Source organism: Ostrea edulis, chromosome 9 (assembly GCF_947568905.1).
Source record: "Ostrea edulis chromosome 9, xbOstEdul1.1, whole genome shotgun sequence".
NCBI classification, from domain to species: domain Eukaryota; kingdom Metazoa; phylum Mollusca; class Bivalvia; order Ostreida; family Ostreidae; genus Ostrea; species Ostrea edulis.
The window spans coordinates 12,861,554-12,887,799 of record NC_079172.1 but is presented as its reverse complement, the minus strand read 5'-3'; the positions used below and the strand labels follow the sequence as shown (position 1 = coordinate 12,887,799).

Genomic DNA, 26,246 nt, shown 5'->3' with positions numbered 1-26,246 from the left:
CTTGACCTTTGGATTTCAAAAGCAACATGAATCTTGAATGTCATCAGGATTTGAAGTCTGATAAACATGCACCAGCAAGTACATGTATGAAAGTTGGAGGCAAGCTCAAATCTACATTATATAGTGAAAGAGACTTGGACCTTTTGACCTCAAAATAAATAGGAACCTTCCTCTTTTGGATGTTATCAAATTATGCAAGTCTGCACAAAGACACACCAAGTAGTATGACTGTTAGAGACCGGACAAGCTCAAATCTATGGCATTTAGTGGCAGTGACCTCAAAATAAATAGGAACCTTCGTCTTTTGGGTGTGATCATGTTATGCAAGTCTCACAAAGATGCACCAAAAAGTATGAAACCAGACAAGCTAGTTGTGGATGCCGCCCACCCACCCTTCGCCAATTTAAAAGCCGAGATTTGCTACGCAACTCGGCTAAAAAGATCAGTCCATCCCAGCGGTTTTCCTGGAGAGAGCCCCACCCCCCTAAAGAGTTCACTGCTTGTCCCACTTCAAAGAATATTTTCTTGTAGTGACCTTGTGCTTATCCGAATGACCTTCAATTATGTTCAGGATATAAATCTTATATTTGTCAAATATATGAGCCCCTGGTACAATTTTTCTCCATTACAATTGGCTCCAACATAATGAAAAGTTAAAACTGGCGACCTTGACCCCAACCACTAAACCTTGTTATGGCACAATGACTACATGTATGACCTAGTGCTTTTTCAAACCAATTGTTTTGCTGTTACAAAGATGAGAGCATTATTCCTACATCAATACCCACTGAAGCCACTGGGTGTTGACACAGTCTGAGCAAGCTGGTACTGTGGAATCGGTACAATTCATGGTGGCTCAATTTTCGTGGAATTCGTGGGTACCCCTCACCCACGAATTTACATCCTCAACGAATGAAGACAACTACTATACAAGAGTCTTACAAATATATAAATCCACGAAATTACGTCCCCACGAACCGGTAAAAAATCAACAATCTACGAAAATTGACCACCACGAATTTAAATGATTCTACAGTATGTATAACTATATATACCAGTTTGTTCAGATTGTGTCAAAATCCTGTGACCTATACACTAAACTTTAAGGGTCAAGACTGAGAATAACTCCTTGTTTTTTTTTAACTTGGATGTCTAGAAAACTTCACCATGGGAGGTAAAATGCTGCTGTACTTAAAACTAACCCCCTTTTACCCGTGGGATATTTTGTGGAAAGTTTGGTTGAATTGTCCAGAGATTCTTGTGAAAAATTTATACAGGCAGATATGTTAAATTCAGATGCGTCCACTCTTAAAATTGTCTCATCCGAGTCTTTCTTTCACCTTTCAGTCTCGTCCACTGCCGTAAGAATCAAACTGGCTAGAGCGAGATGCTGTACAACTGTGTTATTTTGGCACCTCTGGCATTTTTAAGTTCATCATCTACAATTCTGAATGATGCAACACCCAATACATTTAGTGCAAATTCTTAATTTAATTATAATTTAAACAATATATTATTATGTAGAACACACAACTGGCATTGCCTATATAAAGCCCTCTTCAAATTCAATTGAAATTCTTGCACCCCAAATCCCATAACGTATCTTTTGAAGTTAAATTCAGTAGGCTAGTACACAAAGTCCATGTTTTTGCACCTCATCTTATTGAATGACTATACTCTCTTATTCAAAATATACACTATAGTGTATTGCTTGAACTTGTGGGGCATTTGATCTCTATTTGTAACAAGGGCTCACCAAAGTAAGGTATCCTAGCAAAAAGCCACATTTCCATAAGCGTTGCGTCCTTTTTGCAAGACAGTACTTCAATTGTGCAATGGATCCAAGTACAAATAGGCCCAAATGGTTAATCATCGGAACCCATGGGTTTTCTCTCCGTTACACAGCATGCAGTTTAATGGAGAGAAAACCTGGGGGTTCCGACGATGCCAAATGCTTATGCAAGCCACCAATCTGGATCAGATTAGAACTAGTACACAACAAATTTCGTTTCAGTGACCTTGTACATTCAGCCCCATTAAAAAATTTGGAAATTTATGTAAAGCAACAGTATCATTCCTGAAATGCTACATAAATCTTATACACAAGTGACCATGACATTTTACATTGACCTTGAAAACCAAGGGGAACCCATCCTCCAAAGTATGATTAAATACAAGATGGGAAATACAACTCTTCTTTCACACAATCACATTCCAGAATTCTTGTTTGAGCTTTTGCAACAGGTATCTAGTAGAACTTTGATAAAATCAAATGATCAATGTCTCATGTAAAGCACTATTCCAAAAAAAAAAGAAGAAAAAAACTAACCAAAAATGAGGAATGCTTCTTGCACATGAATTTCACAATTTCCTTCCTAGTGACTGAAAATGAACAGGACAGATCATTCTATGGGTGTGGGCCTCTCCTGCAAGTATCAGATACATGAACAGGGTCAAGGCAACAAATCTGCACTTACAAGGCGAAAACTGGTCCTTCCTGTGTTCATCTGCATACTCTCGAGTATGATGACACGTACAATCCATGCAACATGAAAAGTTTCTCGGTTATTCTTTTCAACACATTATACAATACTTGCCCATAATTTCTAAAATTCTTTCATGGGGTGATTATGGTAGCAGATCCCAATAGCCTTTCAAAAGTACATAACATTGTAAAAGGGGTTTGTATAATTTTTATTTAGTTGCATATCATTATAAACAATAGTAGCTATTTGTCTTCGACATTTTTCCATCTTTTACGTATTTACTGTAACCAGTGGAACGAAGGATGGAAATATATATATGCATTTAAAAATAAAAAATCTGGAAACCAAGTCTGCCCTCATGATAATTCTTTTTTAAAAAAAAAACATTTAATAGTGAAATAACCCATTTTCATGTAGTCAATTTTCCAGCTGAACAGATTCTAAGCATATAAATTTGTGGATTGACAGTACATTCATGTTTTCAAATTTGTCTTTAACTACCAAGTTAAAAATAGGAGTAACTGTGATGTTCTAAGACACAAATTTCTGCGACCAACCCAAATAAATCCTGCATTTTACAACTTTCTCCTGCATAGGTTATTTGTAAAAGTTGGATAATTGTTTAGTGTGACAATTCAATTTGAAAATTAATCAACAAAAAAGGATTTTTTTTAACATATATAATATCTCTAAATCTTCGGCCAGTCATTCCTTTCGGAGCACTACTTCACATCTTCTGTTTCGCATGCTGTTAGAAATTTCAGTGAGAGAAAAATAAATGATGGCTACATCCATGTTTTGAAGATTCAATAATCCCTTGTCAAATTGACTTCAATGTGTAAAACTTCTGTAAACACGTGCTTATTTCTAAGAAGTCCATCAAATAAAAATAAAAGCACTGTAGCAACACATACTAATTCAATAGCTAAATCGAGGAGCATTTCTGTAACTGCATATTATTAAACATACCAGTAATAATAAATACATTGAGAATTCATATATGAAAATCAAAGGTACATGTAACACCAGAAAGAAAGAAAATGAAGATAACAAAACTTAGTGACGTGCTTTACTAAAAGGTAACAATTTGTGTTGAGCATAACCACTCCAGGTAAATTTATCTTTTAGTAAAGCAGACATTTATACCATATAAACAAAATTATTCTACTTAGTGCCAATAGTTGACAGTAATAAGACTTCTGTTAATAAAAAAAGTACACTAAATAGCAATTTCTATTGTCAAAATTACCCCAGAAGTAATGGACTCAATCAACATGTTAAAACCAATAAAGACCTTGCGTCAAAATTATCACAACCCTTTTATGTTTTTGAAGAACTGGATCAGCACAGAACTTTTCCATTCCTCAATGAACCAGTCTCCTGTATCTTAGCTATCTTCTGAGAAACAAACTCAAGTGAATTTGCCAACTGCAACAAACTTAATGGATTAAAACTTCTATCAATAAATAATATTTGACAAGTTGAATCTAATTTTGAATTATTTAAAAATGTCTAGCAATAGCAACAAGGAAGAAATTCCACAAATCCTTTCCTTTTGATGGAGTTCTTCGGATACTCGAAAGGTTATGTATTAATCTCCATAGCAACAAGATGGAAAATTCCAACATATCCTCTCCATTTGGTGAGATGTGTCGAGTATTCGAGACGTTGTGAATTAACTCCATAACAACAAGATAGAAAATTCCACACGTTTTCTCCTTTTGATGAAGTTTGTCGAGTACTCTCTAGGTTGTGTATTAAACTGGAAGCAAGTGTGCACATCATTTGGGTTTGTCAAACGTCATGCATTCAATGGCCGACTCACTCTCACATGCACAGCATTCATAACAATTGCACAGAAGTTGTTTTGTAGGATTGAATCCTGAAAGTGTATGAAAGCCCTCGTCTTCAGCAATGTAAAAAGCTAAGCAATTTCTGTAAGCTATGATCACACCATTTTTCCTTATACATGTATTTTGCCACACACCAAGATAGTATGTCCAATTTGATGACTAGTTTGTACATTATCAGCCCTCGGACAATGCTTTTGATAATGCCTCTTTCTGCTCAGCTGATAGTTGTTGTATACAGGCCTGGAACAACTCCTGGTTTCCCTGAAGAAAAATCGCATATAACTGTCAAGACTGGATCAATATACATGTACCAATAATAAATAGGCATTGTTATTATACCTACAAATGTTTTTGCTAAATAAATGTTAGGTGAATAAATTTTCTATTCTTCTGGATAACACTAGCTGCTAAATATTTTCTGAACTATCTGCCCTAGGAAAATAGTCTCGAAACTATTTACCAGATGCTAAATTTTCCCCGCGTTTTCCTTTCTGTGATGTCAAAGTCTGATAACTCTAATTAGTTTACTTCACTTTGTTATGTCTGACACAAGTAAAGTCTACTTTGGTATAATATAACACCTATTTACTGACTATTCAGACAATAGGAAGTTTATTGTCCTCCTCAACAGCAACTATTTCCATCGGCTGCGCACGGGAAACAGTAGCTGTCTTGGGGGACAATAAATTTGCTATTGTTCTCATAGCCAGTAAATAGGTGTATATTTTTTCGTGATTCAGTTATCAACACACACACTAACAAACACATATATACGGCATGATCTACAAGTATGCATGTTCAGCTCGGTTTAAGAACAAGTCATCAAAATAACATTTTTTGCAAGACTATTAAGAGTGCCAAAAAATGCTGATCGATATTTGCCGTTATTTAACTGTACCATGTCGAAGGAGTGGGCTCAGTTTACCAAAATAATTATTATTATAGCGAACTGGAAAAGCTGTTGCAGAGTCCTCTGTAATGAAAAATCTGCGTCAAAGAAAGTCCACATACGCATCCCGAAACTCCGTCAAAACTTATCATAAATCATCTACAAACACAGAAATGATGAAACATATCTTTGGTGATCCAATATGAAGAATCCTTTGTTCTTGATATGGTTGCTTATACCAAAATCTGCAACTAACTAACAAACAAAACTACTAATGATTTGTTTATTATGAATGAAACTGAAACACGTTTCAGTAGAAAATTGTTAATAGTTCTGGTGATTTACTGAATTTGCTTTATTAACTTTGTTTTTTGTAAAATACAAAGCAAACTCACAAAAGGCCCATGGGCCACATTGCTCACCCACGTCACCTTGGCCCATATTTAAAGATTTTCACCTACATATTCACATGTAAAACTTTGATCCCATACTGTGGCCCCACCCTAACCCAGGCAGATATGATTTTTACAAACTTGAGTCTGTACTATAACAGGTATAACACGAAGCTTTCATGTAAATGTAAACTTTTCTGGCCCAGTGGTTCTCGAGAAGAAGACTTTTGAAAGATTTTCCCTATATAGTTGTATGTAAAACTGATCCTTTATTGTGGACCCACCCTTAACCCCCGGGGGCCATGATTTTAAGAAACTTGAATCTGCACTATGTCAGAAGGCTTTCATGTAAATGTAAACTTTTCTGGCCCAGTGGTTCTTGGGAAGATTTTCCCCAATACATATTTGTATGCAAAACTTTTATCCCCTATTGTGACCCTATCCTACCAGGGGGTTAATGATTTTAACAAACTTGAATCTGCGCTATGTCAGGAAGCTATTATGTAAATTTGTACTTTCCTGGCCTATTGGTACATGAGAAGATTTTTACCAAAAATTTCCCTACATATTATTTGCATGTAAAACTTTGATCCCCTATTGTGGCCCCAACCTACCTCCAGGGGTCATGGTTTTACCAAATTGAAACTGCATTGTCAGGAAGCTTTCAGCTCTTCTGGCCCAATGAATCTTGAGAAGATTTTTAAATGACCCCACCCTATTTTTGCATTTTTTTGATTACCTCCCCTCTGAAGGGGGTATGGCCCTTCATTTGAACAAACTTGAAAGCCCTTTACCCAAGGATGCTTTTTGCCAAGCTTGGTTGAGATTATTTCAAAGCTAACAGTGATGTATAGTTAAATCATTTAACCGTTTAAAATGTCAAATACAAGTTTCATGTTTACTTAAACTGGCAACTCTCGGTACACCACCACCGAGAATAATGGGGCGGGACTTAATTAAATGTCACTGATACAAGTTTCATGTTTACTTCATAGTCTAATACTGTGGAATAAATTTTGTTCATCGTGGACAAATATTCATAGAGTAAAAAATTTCACACTGTAACTTCAACATTACGCCATGGATAATCGTTTTGCAGTTGGGAGTAACAAGTGTTTAATAAAGTTTGAGAGTGTAAATTTACAGATGAAGGGTACCCATACAACCTCTACAGCTGGAAAACTAAAACAGTCATTACCTGAACTTGTCGCACAATGTTCAACATTCGAGGGTAGCAATCATCCTCAGAAGAAATAGATTCCCGGCTCAAGGCTTCCCCAATTATGCTGATGACACGAGGCAGATTCTCTGTGTTGCTTCCCAATATCAAAGGGTGATTTCTATCAAATCACAAAAATGTTTACAATCAAAATTACAAGCACACATTCTGTAATAAACTTCAGTAACATATTCAACTAAATACACATAACAAGTTAACAACTTCATTTCATAACCTCCCAACTGATGCTCCTACAATTCTAGACACTGTTTCCTTCCCATATACTAAGAAACTATGCACATAAAAAACAAACACATAAATTTCGTTACTGTGAAAACATATATTTGAACTTTGCCAGATCATAAAGATAACCACAAGCCTCAATCAGATCAGACATAACCGCACATGTGAACAGACTCAAGCCTTGATCTAACTGCACATGTGAACAGACTTGCGCCTTGATCTAACTGTACATATGAATAGATTTACGTCTCAATCTAACTGTACATATGAACAGATTTACGTTTCCATCTAACTGTACATGTGAACAGATTTACGCCTCAATCTAACTGTACATGTGGATAGATTTACATCTCAATCTAACTGTACATGTGAACAGACTTAAGCCTCGATCTAACTATACATGTGAATAGATTTACGTCTCAATCGAACTCTACATGTGAATAGATTTACGTCTCAATCTAACTGTACATGTGAACAGACTTACGCCTCAATCAGATCACACAGATAGCTGTACACATGAACAGCCTCATCTTCATCTTCCCACACAGGCAGCCAGCTGAACCACACAGGGAGGACCTCATTCAAATTGATCTGACTGCTGTTGTATTTACAGATCTTTGTTACAGCTGATATGGCATTTTCAGTTGGGTTGATGTTCTCCACGCTTCGAGATTCAGGATCCTGTATCACCTTTACCAGCAATGGCAATGCCTCTGTTAAACAAAATAAAAGTATTGACTAATATCAAAACAGTGTTTTCCAGACTACGTGATATCACCTTCACAAATGACCAATTCACATAAGAATTTTACATATCACTTCCACAAAACCACATATCACTTCTATGAGACTACATAGATTTTTATACAAATCCTTTTTTAGAACCCCTAATGTTACATAACTCCTTCTGACTGAGAAATTCTAAATAACTTACGGAATGAATTCATTTTGAAGTTTTGAAGCATATTATACCAGTATAACCTGGTTTAGGTAAGTTACGTTTTATAATCCACTTTGCGTTTCAGCATGTCAATGCATCGACAACTCTGTTTGTCCATGTGTCAATGCACCGGCAATTTAATTTGTCAATGTTTCATTATCAACATGTCAATGCAACTTAGATTGATCGGCTCATTAATTCCATTTCTGCCTACTTTGTACGTATACTCCAGTTGAGCACTTTTGACACCCTGTTAGATGTGCTGAAATATTCAGCAAGTTAAATTTTGATTGCGACCGAGATTCCACTGAAATAAAATTCGAAATCATTCTATCGCTTAATTGAAAGTTTTCAAAGTGATTTATCACAGCAATTTTCCAAGTCTTACAATGACTTAGAATATACAATAAGTGTGGTTTGTGGTTGCCAAGCCAGACCAGTCATTTAGGGCTGCATAATTTTTCAAGAGGTCCATATCAAGATTTGCAAAATTTTGAAAGGACTGACAAACAAGCAGTCAGTAGTTCAGGTCTAGCTGATTTTATTACGAATTTTTTTTACACTATGTTCATTTTTATCTCAATTTTCTCAAATGTAAAGCAGGTGTAATCATTTGTTCCCTTTATCCCAGAATTTTGTGTGCTAATCTGTACATAGATTCGGAAAACACTGAAAATGTGAAAAATGGACAGAAAACAGATGACAGACAACCTTCAGTCTTCGACGTTAACCGGTGGCCCGATGCCCGAGGCCAGTAAAATCGGGATCGGGCTTCTAAAAATATTTAACCCAGGAGTTCGGCGGGCCTGTAAATGTTTTATTGTATGTGTTATATATATTACAAATAAAGTGTGAGATTGACTCAGACTTTCGCATCGATCATTTTTCAACCATGCTGCCTTTTCTGAAGTATAGGGAGGCACGGACACTGGAAGTTAATGTAAATATATAGTATGTGCATGTATAAAAAATACATGTACATACTATATACTTACATTAACTTCCAGTGCCCATGTAGGGAGGGGGGTCGTCCGTGAAATTCAAAACCTCACAAGCGTATTTAGCAATCACAACCAATCAGATCCAAATAAAGAAAAATGGTCGCACAAGCCAAGGAGAAAAGAGAACGAAAATCCATGCCCCATTGGACCAAGGGTGGGCCTTTGCTAAGATTTAATTCTTGAGAAAACATAATGTTTTGTACGTGGTGATTACAAAACAAAGCAGATTCTGAACAGGAGCTGCTGATGTCATCTGCGAGATTAATATTTTGAAAAATAAGATATGTAATCCTTTTAATGTCAGTTGTATATTTTCCTACAGTAGAACATACATGTATCTATAGTGTAGAATCAGCATGCAACACCTTGAAAATGACAAGTGGTCAAATTAGATAAAATATTTTGGGCCATTAAAATATTGTTCGTGCTTGCAAAATTATTATACTGGGAGGCCCGAAGGGCCTTAATCCGAGATTCCTCTGACTCTTACCCCCGCTTTTATATTTGACATGTGCAGGGGAGAGTCAGAGCGGACTCCATATTGAAAAGTGGGAATTCAGCGACACCAGCTGGTGTCGCTGCTTTACCTACCTCTTACAACTTTATTTCGCGGATCTATCTTCCAAGACGTGAGAATTCAGTTAACGGAAGATAAATCTATAAATAGATCATGATTAATACGATGCTCTCGCCGTTTAAACGGCCCTAACACCGACAAATGGAGCATCACTTGAATTAGGTCGCTGCCTCGCCATTTGATTTCTTTGCGCATGACGTCAGCACATGTAAACACAAAATTCCATCGTTTAAACGGCGATAGCATCGTGTGTATTTGTAGAATAATCTTCCGATAACTGAATCCTCACGTCTCGGAAGATGGGTCCGCGAAATAAAGTTGTAAAAGGTAGGTAAAGCAGCAACACCAGCTGGTGTCGCTGAATTCCCACTTTTCAATATGGAGTCCGCTCTGACTCTCCCCCGCAGAAGTCACAAAATAAAAGCGGGGTTAAGAGTCAGAGGGATCTCGGATTAGAAGGGCCTGTGCTTCACAAAGTTTTTCGTGAAGACTGGACCTTTGATAAGACACACTTTTATCTTTAACTCGGGCAATTTCAACTTCAATATTACAGAGCTGTAAATCTTTACCAGCACATGTTGCTGCATACACATCAGTCCCAAACTGTGCCATAACACCAACACCATACACTGCTGCTTGTCGAATCTCAGGCTGCTTGTCATAAACAAATTCCATCATGCTCTTTAAGAAGTATTCCTGATATTTCCATGAGTGCTGAAACATTTAAAGTCCAATATCATCACAGTGCAACTGATGATTCTCAACATGAAATAAGCATAAAAATATATCAAGAAATGCCCTAGTTCTCTTAGTACTACCTGTTAATAAAGTCTAAGGTATTAATTGATTCTCAGTATCCTGTTAATCAAATCTTCGTATATAAACAGTTCAAATGACTTAAAGTAATTCCACCCTCCTGTGATGTCATCAGATTTTGCAAAATCAATGATGTATTTAGATTTATGCATGATAGGAACATAAATTTTGTTGGAGTCTTTTCCTATAGTTATTGTAAAAAATCTTGTTAAAAAAAAATTATTTCAAAAGTCTAAGTTATAGATGAATAATCAATGATACATTTCAAAATATTGAATCCAAGGGCAATAACTCTGTTTCTATTGATTTCTTTATCAAGTCTATTATGCAATGATTTCCTTTATTTTTTACATACATTTTGTATATTTTTGTGAAGATACAGTTTCATGAAATTGTTATGAATACTACTATATCCTCATAACCAGTTTTTATGAGATTTTGATAATGCTGTTTAATGAAAATTGCAATTTTCTGACGGTGATATATGATTCTGATTATGTATGTCTCACATCTTAAAAAGTGTGATGACCTATGTATTTTATTTGATAATTTGTTAGTTTTACCTCTAATGAATGGAAATAAATACACAATTTAAACTTGTATCAGATAAAACTGCGAGTATGGAGTTACCTTAAATTATCTTTTTATAACATAACATTGTAATGAAAGGACAAAAAGTAGAATTTTTGTGACTTGAATTAATTCATTTCATTGTGTACTCACAGGTCCGGTGTGTTCTAACACATCATCCCAAATACACAGGCCCCACTGCTTGTCAGACCACGGCCGATCTGCAGCCTGAGAAAAATGGAAGTTTAACATCAACAACAAATCACAAAATACTGTTACTGTTTGGTATACCCTTACATCACTATCTCCTGGCAATCTGCACTTTCAACAATTTTCTGGAATATGATGTGTGAATTAAAGTTCAACTTACCAGTAACTTGACAAAATGATGAAGCAGTTGTTCAAACATTGGCAGGAATTCTTCTTTGTGCGTTCCAAATAGTGAGTGGATGGTGTCAGAAATCTTACTCAAAATGTACACATCTTCATCGTCCTAGATAAAGCATAATCAATTCAACAGGTCAGATATACAAAACACCAGTTAACGTATGGTACTGACAATATATATATGGGTGAAGGAGCCAGAGGTCAGAAAGCATACATTTTTCACGACTGACCATTTCAATGCGCAATTGAATGAGCATCATCCCTCCAGCTCCTGTTCATTTGGTGGAGTGGTGCATTATATTAAAATGATTTTTTTTTTAAATTCTCTTTTTATTTTCCATAGCTACGTCTCTGGTTGCCGTTTGTGATGCAAACTAAATCAATAGGCCAGACACACAAAGCATAACAGTCATGTGATTGGCAAATTAAGCTATCATACATGACAGTTCTAGTTTATGATATCGATAATTTTAGGTACAATGCTGATAATCCAAGTTGCGTCACTGAGAATTCAATTTATAATACTGATATTGTAGATAGAGTTAAATCCCAAGGTCAGAAACCATGTACATTTTTCATGTAAATAGTTCAATGCGCAATTGAATAAGCATCATCCCTCAGGATCCTCCAAATTTGGATGTATTATTTTCTTTATTAGACATCTTAAGCGTTCAATATAGCATTAACTTCCCTTATGTTTAGCATAAGCAAAATTATGTCTCATTACAATAAACACCTCCAGTGATTAAAAAAGTACGAAATTATGTCTCATTATAATAAACACCCCCAAGGATTGAAAAAGTACGAAAGTTTAAGAGATTTTGGTGACATACAGAGATTACTATAGGAATCCATACAGTGCCTAAAATTCAATGAAAATCCTCTCCTGGACTCCGACAAGTAATTTCAAGGTAATGCATGCCATAGAAAGTGCTATTATATTATCTATATTAAAAACTTCTATGTCCCATAACTCTGTAAAGACAATGCTGATAAAACCAAAATCAAAAGGAGTCTTCCTCTGCCTAATCCAAGTATTATGTATAAAATTTATGAAAATCTTCCCAAGGAAACTGACGTTATCACATGCCATTGGGAGTGCTTAAGGAGAGACAAAGTGATTACTACAGGGCACCTGCCATTTGCTGTATTTCATTTTTTCTTCTTCAAAATAACAATTCAAAGTCACACACAGTGTATAAAAATTATCAGTCTTAAGTATTTAATTTATAGGATGGAATATACATGTACATGTATCATGCTTCCTAACTGTGTATAAGAATGCCTGTTCTTCACTGTGTACTGAATGTCTGTTCTATTTATAATCCTGATGTTGTAGATAGATTAGGTCCCGAGGTCAGAAACCATGTACATTTTTCATGTAAATAGTTCAATGCGCAATTGAATAAGCATCATCCCTCAGGATCCTCCGAATTTGGATGCATGTTTTTTTTTTAAATAGACCTCTGGATAAGTGTTCGATATAGCATTAACTTCCCATTTTTAGTATAAATAAAATCATGTCTCATTATAACAAACACCTCTTGTGATTCAAAAATTACATTAGTTTAAGAGCTTTTGGTGACATACAGAGAGATTACTCTAGAAATCCATGCAGTGCCTTTAAATTCGATAAAAATATCCTTTACGACAACTTATCTCAAGTTATTGCATGCCATAGAAAGTACTATCATCTTATTAATACTAAAACCTGCTAAAGTACTATACATGTAACTCTGTAAAGACAAAGCTGATAAATTTTAAATCCAAAGGAGTCTTCCTCTGCCTAATCAAGTTATTATGTATTAAAATTTATGAAAATCTTCCCAAGGAAACTGACATTATCACATGCCATTGAGGGTGCTTTAGGACAGATGGAGTGATTTCTTTAGGGCACCTGACATATGTTGGACATATTATGATGCTCCATACTAAAGGTAGCAACTGATCGTGTTTGAAATTCTTACAGGCATGACACCACTTAAATTTGTCGTGTTTCATTTTTCTTCAAAGCAACAATTCAATATGTACAGTGTATAATCAGTTTAAGTATATAAATTTATAGGATGAATATACATGTACATGTATGATGCTTCTTAACTGTGTATTGAATGCCTGCTTAACCATGTATTGAATGCCTGCTTAACCGTGTATTAAATGCCTGCTTAACTGTGTATTGAGCGTCTGTTCTTCACTGTGTATTAAATGCCTGAAGTCAGATACTATCTAGCAAATGGGCAGTTTCATGAAGACAAGCCTTCAAGCTTGCAAAGTATGCATCATTCTTCAGACATTTAGAACATCAACAATCGTACCCATTATAAGCTGAACTGTACGATCATGATTGTCAATTTTAGTTTAGGTGATGATAACATTAAATAAGATGCTGAGTAGTGAAGTCATGATGACTGACATTGTACATGCATATGAAGTGAAGAATGCGAGGTTAGAAACATACACAACCATTTTTCACAAATAAATAGTTCAATACACAACTGAATAAGCATCAATCTTTCCTCAGGATCCTCTGAATTTAATTTTTTTTTAAAAACAAACAAAAGGCCCATCCTACCCCCGGGGGCCATGATTTTAACAAACTTGAATCTGCACAATGTCAGGAAGCTTTCATGTAAATTTCAGCTTTTCTGGCCCAGTGGATCTTGAGAAGAAGATTTTTAAATGACCCCACCCTATTTTTGCATTTTTGTGATTATCTCCCCTTTGAAAAGGATGTGGCCCTTCATTGGAACGAACTTGAAAGCCCTTCACCCAAGGATGCTTTTGGCCAAGTTTGGTTGAAATTAGCCCTGTGGTTCTGGACAAGAAGTCGAAAATGTAAAAAGTTTACAGACAGACGACAGACAATAGGCGATCAGAAGCTCACTTGAGCTTTCAGCTTAGGTGAGCTAAATACATAAGATATCTTAAGAGTTCTATAGGGCATCAATGACAATTTTCAATATGATCTTGTCATCACAACACCTCTAGTAACAGACTTTAGTGACATTCAAACATACAGGTCACTTTTACACTTTGTGTCCCACATGCAAAACTCTTCATTCTTTGAATGCCTGCTTAACTGTGTAATGAATGTCTGCTTAACTGTGTATTGAATGCCTGCTTAACTGTGTATTGAATGTCTGCTTAACTGTGTATTGAATGACTGCTTAACTGTGTATTAAATGCCTGAAGTCAGATACTATCTAGCAAATGGGCAGTTTCATGAAGACAAGCCTTCAAGCTTGCAATGTATGCATCATTCTTCAGGCATTTAGAACATCACAATTATACTTGATAAAATGTTTAAAGTAGATGATCTACATTGTATATTATTCATTCTTAACGACACATACCTCATCCAATAGTGTATCCTCCACATCTTCATCATAGTCTTCATCTCTTCGTTTTTCTATCATCAATAAAATGACATAGATTACACGAATTCAAAGTAAACACATTTGTGACTACAGTAAGAACCAAATACAGGCACATTTGGGACCTAGAGATCACTTCAAATTTCAAGAGTTCATGAACCAGAAATTGATATTCATTGATGGGTTTATATTCGCATTACGAAACACCTCCACTCCCAAATCTAAACATCCATTTGTTTTGTGATTTACATATATAGTGTCACCTCGGTATATTGCCAGCTTTGCATACCACCATCAAAAATGTGTAGAACGGGATTCCATACACACTTAAAAACTTTATATAACAAACTTGTCTATTGTAATCCACTTCCAGGTACAAAAGATCAAATTACCTTTATACATCCCTTGATGAAAATGCCAAGAACCAGGGATTAGAAGCCCTAATTATACATAACCTGTCTGTCCGGTGAATCATAACCAATCTACATTTAACGCGCGTCATGAAAACAGGTAAACGTAGAGGCAATCGCAATAATTGCTTGAAAATAATTGTACAGGAATTGTCTTTGAAATCACCCAGTAGAATTGCCAATGTGTAAACAATAGAGAAATGAAACTACTTTCAAATGCCACTTACATGTATTGCTCAGTCCAGTGAATTGTAACGAATCTAAAGTTAGCATGCCACGATAACATGTAAGTATAGGTAATTGTGATGATAGCCCAAATATACTATACTCATTTAAAAATTGTGTCCAAAATTGTCCAGTAGAATTGCCCACATGTAAACAACATAGAAATGAAACTACTATCCGCTGCTGTGATTTAGTTTGCCATGTGACCTTTGTGTGTATCGATGTGTGTGACGTCCTATTAGTGTAAACCAACATTAATTAATTAGCACATCTCCGATTCATAAATGCATAACTGGTTGAGGATTTAGTCCACAAAGCTTATGGCAAAATGAGAGATAAAGGTCAAAACATACAGTAAATCAAAGATTTACATATGCACTTTACATGATGTAGAGCTTTTCAAGATGGACTCAAGACGTTTAAAGAATCAGTAGTAGATGTGATGGGGGAAAAAAAATCTGGAACATGAGCATGACCCAAGTGATCATGACATTTTGGGGATTAATAACGAACCTTTGAAAGGCATCTGTATATCATGATTAGACTTGATGCGTTTTTACTTCAATACAAACCCTGTCGTTCCTCCTGTCTTTTAAAGTGTGCCTGTAACTGTCTCTCCACTAACTGAATCAAAAGCTGCAGGTTTTCTGTTGATAAACAACCTCTACCGAGTTTTTCAATGCACTGAAAAAAGTAAATAATAATATATCAACATACATCTCTTAAAAGTACGACCAGATATTGTATGTCTACAAGACAATACATTACATATGGCACAGGCTTAATTTGGTCCCCGAAAATGACTTTCAATTTTTCAAAGGCAAAATTATTTTTATAAAGTAAATTGTTCATAATTTCATGTCATAAATGTTTTAACTTTTGCCAGGTTTAAGAAATTTTGATGCAAGTTTCATTTTCAGAGCAGTTTCCTTTACACAAGTTTTGAGCAACTTTGGCGAACAAAATTCACATTATTGCTACATACATGTATGTATATATATATATATATCTTTCCCCCCCCTACTTGGCAGTGATGTAGGGTCTTACATGTAGGTACCCAGTGATGCATCCTTCGATCAATCGTAAATACTAAACTATTACAGACTACAGAGCCAGCAATCAACCACTAAACAACACAAAAACAACATTACATACACAATCGTAAATACTAAACTATTACAGACTACAGAGCCAGCAATCAACCACTAAACAACACAAAATCAACATTACATACACAGTCCAACCTCGTTATATCGAACTTGATGGGACCGAGAAAATATTTCCAAGATATCGAGGATAAAATACTTGAAGAATTAGTGGTTGGGAGTTCAAAATCACTTCAGCATATCCAATAAGTGTCCGATATACTGAAGTTCAACAGTAGATATCACATCACCAATGAACAGAAAGAAGGTTGACGATTGATTTTACCTTGGCAAGTGAGTTCATGTGCTCTGGCAATACGGTAGTTTCAGGTTCGATCTCAATAGCTTTCAGTAGACTGGGACAAATAAACTGCCACATTTCAGCTACAAATTGGTCACCCCTGATTTTGGCACAGTCTATCAAGAATGGCAAGCTTTCTGATGCAGCAATTCGGATATCTGGAGGTAAAGGTTACTGTTGGAGACTTTTGAATCTAACATGTTCAGATCTTTTCTCTTTCATACAGATCTTCTCTAATACCCTTAACTTTTACCAAAATTAATTTAATTACAAAACACATATTCATGTTTAACATGGTTTTGTTACTGATAATTCTATACTTGTATCAATTTCATATTTTTCGAGATTTCACTGACCATGCAAAGTAACAGAAACAAGTTTATAAAATAAAAACAAAGGCAATAAATGTCTAGATTTTTATGTCACTGGCAATATGAAAATAGGAGTACCGAGTAATTTCTGTTCATTTACCCGTCCTTTCAAATTATTTTTTACCCCTTTGATGTGAATATCAGCAGCAATACCATATTACTGCTGACGATTACACAACCAGAACCAACCATGTGTATCCGTGTGTAAAATTAATCTGTAGAAATAAAACAAACAAGAAATTACCATCATGGAAGTAAAACTTGAGTAACGGGACCATGATTCTAACCACTTCCTCTGCGTATTCAGCAAAACCTTCTTTTAACTCTCGGGCATAGCACACCAACATCTGACAAGCAGTAGCCTTCTCTTCGAGACCAGCTGTCCGAATTCCAAAACTTTGCTGCGTAAAGAAATTACAAGTTCAAGATGGTCTGAATAAAAATATCAGTGTCGTGTCTATCCTCAAGATGAAAATAGCCTTTTAAGACAGTTACAGGGAATACTACGAAAACTTTATGTTGATATAGACCACTCTTTGTTACGAGAGAACAGGTGATAATACTGACGAGGACATTACCTGATCACCGACGGTCACAAACTGCCATTCAGAATCACTTTCCATGTCTTTGATTTCTTCACCTGTGATAAGAGAGGCATCTATTCCTGTACAAGATTATTCCTATTGTAGTGCTTTAAAGGTATACAATATTTACTGAATTTACCACAACAACTAAAATGTTTGCACAGACTTTTCACTTTGCTTTTTGTAAAATATTGTGCATCGAGTGCAAACAATTTAACTGCAAAAGCGGGGAATACACACAATTCATAGGACTAAAAAAATCACCCATGTTCAGGTCACCAATGCCCATTTTCACTGTTGTAGCTTTCATGCTACTTGTGTAAATATTTTCAGAGGCTTAATCATGTCAGTTGCAAATCAACACTTACTTAATGACTGTATATATACAATACAATATACAAAAGCTGAAAAAAGAATTAACAATTTCTTTTCCTTTTAGAACACAACAACTATTTTCTCCATCTTTATTGCGTTATTACTCATACTTTTTTTTGTTTGTGGTCGGCCCAGCAAAACCTACTTAACTTGGAAATCATATAACAGTTTGGCAGTATTGAAAGGTAGGCAAGAACAGTAATCGTGATAAAAGGTAGGCAAGAACAGTAATCATGATAAAAGGTAGGCCAGAACATTAATCGTGATAAAAGGTAGGCAAGAACAGTAATCCTGATAAAAGAGAGAAATAAACTCATTCTATTGTTGCTGAATCATCACTTTGTATGTGTTCCCAAATATTGAATCAGAGGTAGCGAATTTCTCAAGTTTATCAGTTGTATAATTTGTGAGAAAAAAGGCAACATGGAAATATTAAGTGTACTGATGGTCAGCCTAAATCAGTTAAAATTTGGTTTCTGTTATTAACTTCTCATAAGTTATTTCTTTGTAACCTAATTTCTTGGAAGATGATTAATTTGGTAGTACTATATGTACAATGGACCAGCAATAAATTTTTACCCTAAATGCTTATCTAACAATTTATAAATGCTTGTAATTTACACCCATTACAAGAGGAATCTTGCCCTTCATTCAACAAATTTGGGGTTGGGAATGTTCACTATACACAACACTTCATGATTGACACTGTTGAGTTGAGGGGTCTTCTTTCACTTCACAATAGTGTGTAAATGCTTACTGTCTAATAAGGCAACTTCAGGTTTGAGAGACGCTGCTTTCAAAACAGGTCCCATAACAATTGGTAGATACTGTTGAAACTCCTTCCCCATAATTTTACACATTCTGGCCCAAGCCGATATCATATATGAAAGCTAAAAAAAAAAAGAAGAATAATTTCTTTTCCTTGAACACTATAATTTCACTGATCATAATTTCACTTTCCTACCAATCTTATCCATTCCATCTCAATTACCAGCTCTTTACCTGTGGGTCGTCGTCTGCCATGGGTTCCTGTGCTGTTTGGTGTTTCAGAAGAAGCTGCATGACATCACTGCAGTCTTGCAAAAACTGAAGAATAATACATATACTATAAACACAATTCTCATCATCTAGAAACTTGTATTAATCAATGAGTACAGAGTTCCCAGGAACATGCACAGTCAGACATCTTAACTCTCATGGTCTCCCTACGAGGCTCATAGTTTTCAATGTTGAATTAATGTTTAATCTCCTTGACTACCATTACAAGCTTAAAACCTGAATGTGTTAAGTTTTTTCATACCCTAAGCATTTTTCTCAAGGGGTGTCAAATCCCTAGCTAGATCTGCTCCTTTCTGTGATAACGAAAGCAAGAGATTGAGGTTTTCACAAAAATGGTGTTACAATATTGACCATGGCTATCAGCCATTTCAACAGGAAATGTTTTTTTTAATGGTGTCAAAAGCAACAAAGTATCATAGAACATCTTACAACTTTTTAAAGGATTAAAATGAAGTGTGGGCACATGGATCATAATGTGGGTACATCAAGCTGAAACGTTCAGGGATTCACATGGCTCATAAGGTTCCAATTGTTAACCACAAACTTGTGAGCCCTTAGATCACTGAGCAGGCTTTTCACCTTTATATCCAGTCAACTAACCTTGTAACAGTCAACCAAAATACATAGTGCATCATAAAATACGACTCAGAACAACCGTACAAATGGCGAACACAGAGGATCCTTAGACCTTCATTTGCATATCCATAACATCCAGGAACGCGTTCTCAAAATATATAGCAGACTATATTTTCTGATGTGCAGAAAAGTTTGTCCTCTGATCTTTGGATCTTAAAATCAATAATAATATACTTCTTAAGGATTTATATGTATACCAGATTTGAAGTCTATCTCAGGCAAAAAAGTTCTCAAAATATATACCAGCCAATGTTTTCTGATGTCCTTTAATAGTTTGACCCTGATCTTTGACCTCACGATCAATAGGGGTCATCTACTCCTTAGAGGGTAACAGTATACCAAATTTGATGTAAAGCATATATCTATGTCTTATGTCGGAATTGAGTTGACACCACTTGGTCTATCAACTGACAAGAGCAAACCGTTATGTCCACCCTACCTTTTCAAAGGGTATACATTATACACAAGTTGTACCTGTCTACCATAGATACATGCATTTACTCACTTTTTCTTTTCCAACAGCCAATCCGATCAAGCTGATACACTCTATCGTTTTGCCTCTCAGTAACCGTAACTCTGGCTGGACAGCATTTTGCACAATATACTTCAGAGAGGGCATGAACCTATCATAATGAGAGGTGAATTTCTCCTCAGCAGTGTCAGCCACTGATGCTAGGGTCGTCACGGTCTGCTCCAAAACCATCTTTGTTCCTTTCTCCATCAGCTAAATGAGTAAATGCATTCAAATAGTTTTTGTCAGAATTGCGAATTCAATAATAACTGTTCTCTTGCTTGTCTAACCATTCCAAAATTTACAGTTTAAACAAGCAAATTCAAATAGTTGAGATTTCCAGCATTTAATATTTTTTTTTTATAGGAGCCATGATGGATAGAACAATTATGGAGAGTATAAATTGAGAAGAGACAGGTGTCAAATAATCATATTCCTATCTAGCACATTTTCAATCTTTAGAATAATTAAATGGAGAGAAAAGGTCATTTTGTTCACATTTTTTTTAAAGATTTAAAAATGGGTGCAAATGACTCATACAAGTCATTTTCTGTATAAAATTAAATAACAATTTCATGCATTTATTTTCAAATTTGAAATGATCATAATCTTCAAATTATGCCCCTGAATTTTTGCTTCCTGCACAAAAATTCAATCTGCTATACAAGTTGGCTCCTAGTGTAACTTTAGACAAGCATGCAGTCATTTAAAGTTGAAAAATATCATTCATACATCGTTTTCATTATATTGGAGAGGAATAAGATGATTTGGGGCGAGAACAATTTTTCATGAAAATGAGCTTTAAAAAACTATCTCTTTAAATTTATTAAAGTATTGAATCACACATGAAATAACAATGCAAAATGAATAAATATTGCTAAAAGATATCAAATAATTTTAAAATCATACCAATTTCATCTTGTCAATTGGAGAAATTCTCATTTAAAGGTCACCAAGCCAAGTAATGTCACAGAGAAGTAATGTCACAGGTCACAGAGAAGTAATGTCACAGGTCACAGAGAAGTAGTGTCACATAGAAGTAATGTCACAGAGAAGTAATGTCACAGAGAAGTAGTGTCACAGGTCACAGAGAAGTAATGTCACAGGTCACAGAGAAGTAATGTCACAGGTCACAGAGAAGTAATGTCACAGAGAAGTAATGTCACAGAGAAGTAATGTCACAGGTCACAGAGAAGTAGTGTCACAGGTCACAGAGAAGTAATGTCACAGGTCACAGAGAAGTAATGTCACAGAGAAGTAATGTCACAGGTCACAGAGAAGTAATGTCACAGAGAAGTAATGTCACAGGTCACATAGAAGTAATGTCACAGAGAAGTAATGTCAAAGAAGTAATGTCACAGGTCACAGGAGTAATGTCACAGGTCACAGAGAAGTAATGTCACAGGTCACAGAGAAGTAATGTCACAGAGAAGTAATGTCACAGGTCACAGAGAAGTAATGTCACAGAGAAGTAATGTCACAGGTCACATAGAAGTAATGTCACAGAGAAGTAATGTCAAAGAAGTAATGTCACAGGTCACAGGAGTAATGTCACAGGTCACAGAGAAGTAGTGTCACAGGTCACAGAGAAGTAATGTCACAGAGAAGTAATGTCACGGGTCACAGAGAAGTAATGTCACAGGTCACAGAGAAGTAATGTCAAGTAATGTCATAGAGAATACACAAATATAGAGCTTTAACAATAACAAACTGTCAACACTTTTGTAAAGTACATGCCTCTTTAAACTTGCTGTTGAGAACCTCTTCCAATTTCAGGATGATGACATCAAGATACTGGGATAAGATAGCTTTAGGACATTCCTCACTGAAGTTTACAAGAGCCGCCGCACCATGGGCCTGAACACGGGGATTAGCATTGTCATCAAGTACTTGAAGCAAACTGGGAACTAACTGAAAATGGTCAAGTTACAATTAGCTTCGCAATGAATTTTCTGAGACTACAAAATAACCCCACTAAAATGAAACATAAGAGAAAATTTCAAAGTTAAAAGAACTTGCCTTGTCGTGGAATTTCTTCTGAAACACGGGACCAAAATCTGTACACATCTGTCCCAGAGCATTACAAGCAGCATACCGAACCCGTGCATGCTGTTATAATTAAACGATAACGCAGATTATTGACAATGATGCACAGGTCGCTGACTAGCAGATTCAACATTTATCAATTTGAGAATTTACTCCATACTTGGATATAGGGCACAATTCTGAGTATCACTTATGAGTTGAATTCTTACTGGGTCTTTGAGGAAGGGTAGGATGGCCTCCAACACATTTCCAAGCATTGTTTCCATCTGTTGGTGGCAGCCTTCTCCACAGGCAGAGATAGCCATCAGTGCAGCGTGTCTGTATCGCCAGTCATCTACAATCATCACAAGAAATCTAATACTGCCAAGTATAAACATAAGTCCATTCAAAAAGTGACAGTCATAGCTCACAGTACTTTACATAGTTTAATGATCTACGAGTGCCGAAATTCATGTCCAATGGTTTAATGATCTTTGAATGCAGGAAATTCATGTTCCCATTGGAATTCTGGGTACAATTTCGTACTGACTGTGAAACAACTGATGTTGGGGAGGTGGAGAGAAGAGGCATGTGACAATTTTCATGGATTGTTAAAATATTAGGATTTTTTAAATGTGATTTTGTGGACAATGTTTCTGCACATTTAAAAATTATACAAGTCTGGTATTTCGTTGACATTTCAAATACATGGATTAGTTAGTACACACGATAAATATTAGCTCCCATGAAATAAAATGATTCCTTAACATCTACCTTTGATGCATTATTTGATAAGACACTTTTAACAATGTACAGGAAATGTTATCTTTAGAGTTTCCTCCATCTTAATCACAATCTACATACTGTATCAGTTGGATGAAGTACAGGAAATGTTATCTTTTTAGTTTCCTAAATAAATACGTCTTTATGAATTCTAAATGCTAAAATTGTGTATACTTGCAGCCCCTGGTATACTAATGTATTTAAAACATACATGTCTTCATTGGGAATAATGAGAGCGTTTTGCCCCGTCATTTTCATGCAAAAGGATTGAAAATTACTTTGTCCTGTATCAAAATCACCCCAAATCATTTATTGCTACCATCAAATTTGCCCATTTAGAACCAGATCAATAAAATGGGGAAAATATTTCTTCGTATAAACATATATCCATGCTAGGTTTAGCTGAAACACCCTGTCCACGATGGTGTGAGACAGTGAAATTCATTTCTACATTGAAGAACTTACTATTTTGCAACATCTGAGGGACATTTGATAAAATGTGTGGCAGCATGGTCTTTCCTCCTAGTGCACAGGCTAAACGATCCAAAGCACTCTCTGCTGCTATTGAATTGCTACAAATCAAATCATGCTTTAATGATATGATTACTTAGATACAAAAAGTATGCAAAACTTTGAAACCAACAATTATGCTTGCCATTTCTGGCTCAGTTCTAGACTAAAGATTTTAAAATAATCCTTTCATTCTCACTTTTTCTTAATTTCTCTGCCCTTGGAAAAGGATGGAATCCTTTATTTTAATATTTCTAAATCCTCTTTATCTAAAGAGTATTTTGTGAATAGTTTAGTTGAAATACCTCTACTTGTCTTAAAAGAAGTTAAAACTATAAAAAGTTCAAGGGCATTGCAAACTGCAGAATCCCTTTGAAACATGACATTCAAAGAGCAAAACTCAGGAAACAGTTGACTGCAAGATCAACTGTTATCTTTTTGGCATCAATAACCTTGTTTGAGTCGAGATTACAAATAACCTTGACATAAAAATAATTATACTGAAATAGTCACAGGCTGAAAAATGTAATGATGGTTTAAAATGTGTCCACAAAATACACGTAGTGACATTTTGTGTACTGATTATAACTTTGATCTTTTGATCCAGCAATTGGCATCTTCCTCTCCCAGACATGATTTTGTGGTATAAACAAAAAGTAGGAAATGGGTTGCAAAGCAAGCCCTACAGCCGGGGGTCTGCTCAAGGCCCCTAGAAGCTCTTGAAAAAATGAGATGACCATCTACACTCTTCTTCAGCCATTCCCAACGCCATCCGTTTTTAACTCCTTTGTCAACCTCTAAATTCTTGCAAGTCTCTCTCTCAACAACACGTGAACTCATGTTTAGAAGTTAACCATTCTGCACCGGAAATAAATGGCGTAACACATCAACCAATCGTATTTCGTCTTTCATGAGTCAATACTGATTCCTCCAATCAAAGCGAGGTTTGCATACATTGTCAGTGACTAGTATTGAAACCGAAGTCGGAAGTGACAGGAAAATCCGGATTTGCCGATTTTGCAAAAAAGTCAGTTTCTTTTTGAAAGTCGGATTACCACAAAGGAAAAGTCAGATTTCCGATTTAAATCGGAAAAAAATCATGTCTGCTCTCCCTACCTGTATTTTCTACTGTGAGTACGTGTACTGATTATAACCTTGATCTTTTGATCCAGTAATTGGCATCTTCCTCTCCCTACCTGTATTTTCTACTGTGAGTACAAGTGTACACACCTGTCTGTATCTTCTTCCTCGGGTTCATCCTGGAGCGACCATTCTGGCTCTTCCTCCAAGTCCACCATCATGGCCAACACCTGAGGTACTGTGCGAATAAAGAAATCAATGATTACAGATTGAACACTGGACACATACAAAACTATTCTGTGAATACAATATTCTTGTGGGGCCAAAAAAAAAAGTTTGTTCCTATTACCAAGGCAAAAAAAATCCAGGTAGGCTGGTATGGGGGTTGGCTTATGCAACTTAAAGAAATAGACCTAAACTATGAATTTAATAACAAGAGTTGATCACATATAGAGTATATAGGTCACAGTGTCCAGGGACGGATCCAGGAATTGTGGTTGGGGGGGGGGGGCGGGGGGCGGCACACCACTTTTTATGAGGCAGGGGGTCTGGGCAAAGCCCTGGTAGGGGCCCCTGAAACTCCTGGATTTTACAGATTATATAGGGCTTGAAATGTCTCCTATTCAGTCATTTGTACAATTTTCTGTCATTTCTAATAAGGCCAAATTAATAAAATGACGCAAATTTTGAGGGGTTTTGGAAAAAATTAAGTTCTCCCAATAATGTAATTTTTTGTTATTTATTTTTCCAGGAGTGGAAGAAATCATTGCTTCTTTTATCGTTTCGTACATTTTTCTAAACAAGATACCACGATTTACCTTAAATTTGAAAAATTTAGGGGGGGGGGGGGGGGCCACCAGCTGCGCCCCCTCCCCCTTTTAAATCTGCTACTGGTGTCAAGACCTAAAAGTTAAGAAAACAGACCCTGCACCACAGGTGTAGTATACTTGCAGTGGTAGAGCATTCGCATTGTAATCAGGAGGTCATCTTGTCTCTTGTGGTAAAGCATTTGCTTCATGCTTGGCATTTAGAAGCGCAAATCACAGGTCATTTGGATATGACCATAAAAACAAAGGTTCAGTTTCCTGCTGTTGACCATAAATATCTAAGAAAGTATTCAAGTTACTACATGATGTCATCGCAGAGTTCTCATTGTGATGACTGCATTCTTTGCATGTTAATCACAGTAACCAAACAAGCTCCCATGTCACTGGGAGCTGCCATTTTGTTTGATTTAAAAGCTAACCCAGATCAGAATTAAAATAAATCCAATCTGGAAACGATTTTCCTCCCCGAAATTTAGTTAGTAAAAATCCAGGTCAGCAGCTTTGAGTCAGTAGGTTGGATAACAGGAAACAAACATAAATGTTTTTAAACCTAAAGTATTTTTGTTGTCTACGGTGAATTTAAACCTGGATATATTGAATTATTGATCAATAGTGTATACAACACACTTTTGCTACAAACAAAAGTTGAGAAACTTG

At 35.9% G+C, this 26,246-nt stretch overlaps 1 protein-coding gene across 1 annotated transcript in view; it reads right to left on the bottom strand.

The window, feature by feature from the left end:
- Positions 1-2,677: 2,677 nt before the first annotated feature.
- Positions 2,678-26,246, bottom strand: part of LOC125658285 (importin-5-like) — a 32,555-nt gene continuing 8,986 nt past the window's right edge. Inside the window, exons 8-26 of the mRNA XM_048889499.2 lie at positions 24,913-25,000; positions 23,638-23,744; positions 22,620-22,744; positions 22,384-22,473; positions 22,102-22,275; positions 20,359-20,577; positions 19,161-19,244; positions 18,916-19,048; positions 17,778-17,839; positions 17,444-17,600; positions 16,814-16,986; positions 15,955-16,066; positions 14,727-14,782; positions 11,357-11,479; positions 11,140-11,214; positions 10,170-10,314; positions 7,567-7,795; positions 6,819-6,960; positions 2,678-4,600 (exon numbers count right to left, since the gene is read on the bottom strand). Of these exons, the coding sequence (XP_048745456.2) occupies positions 4,514-4,600; positions 6,819-6,960; positions 7,567-7,795; positions 10,170-10,314; positions 11,140-11,214; positions 11,357-11,479; positions 14,727-14,782; positions 15,955-16,066; positions 16,814-16,986; positions 17,444-17,600; positions 17,778-17,839; positions 18,916-19,048; positions 19,161-19,244; positions 20,359-20,577; positions 22,102-22,275; positions 22,384-22,473; positions 22,620-22,744; positions 23,638-23,744; positions 24,913-25,000 (2,381 nt within the window). The 3' untranslated portion in view covers positions 2,678-4,513. The remainder of the gene's footprint in view (positions 4,601-6,818; positions 6,961-7,566; positions 7,796-10,169; positions 10,315-11,139; positions 11,215-11,356; positions 11,480-14,726; positions 14,783-15,954; positions 16,067-16,813; positions 16,987-17,443; positions 17,601-17,777; positions 17,840-18,915; positions 19,049-19,160; positions 19,245-20,358; positions 20,578-22,101; positions 22,276-22,383; positions 22,474-22,619; positions 22,745-23,637; positions 23,745-24,912; positions 25,001-26,246) is intronic.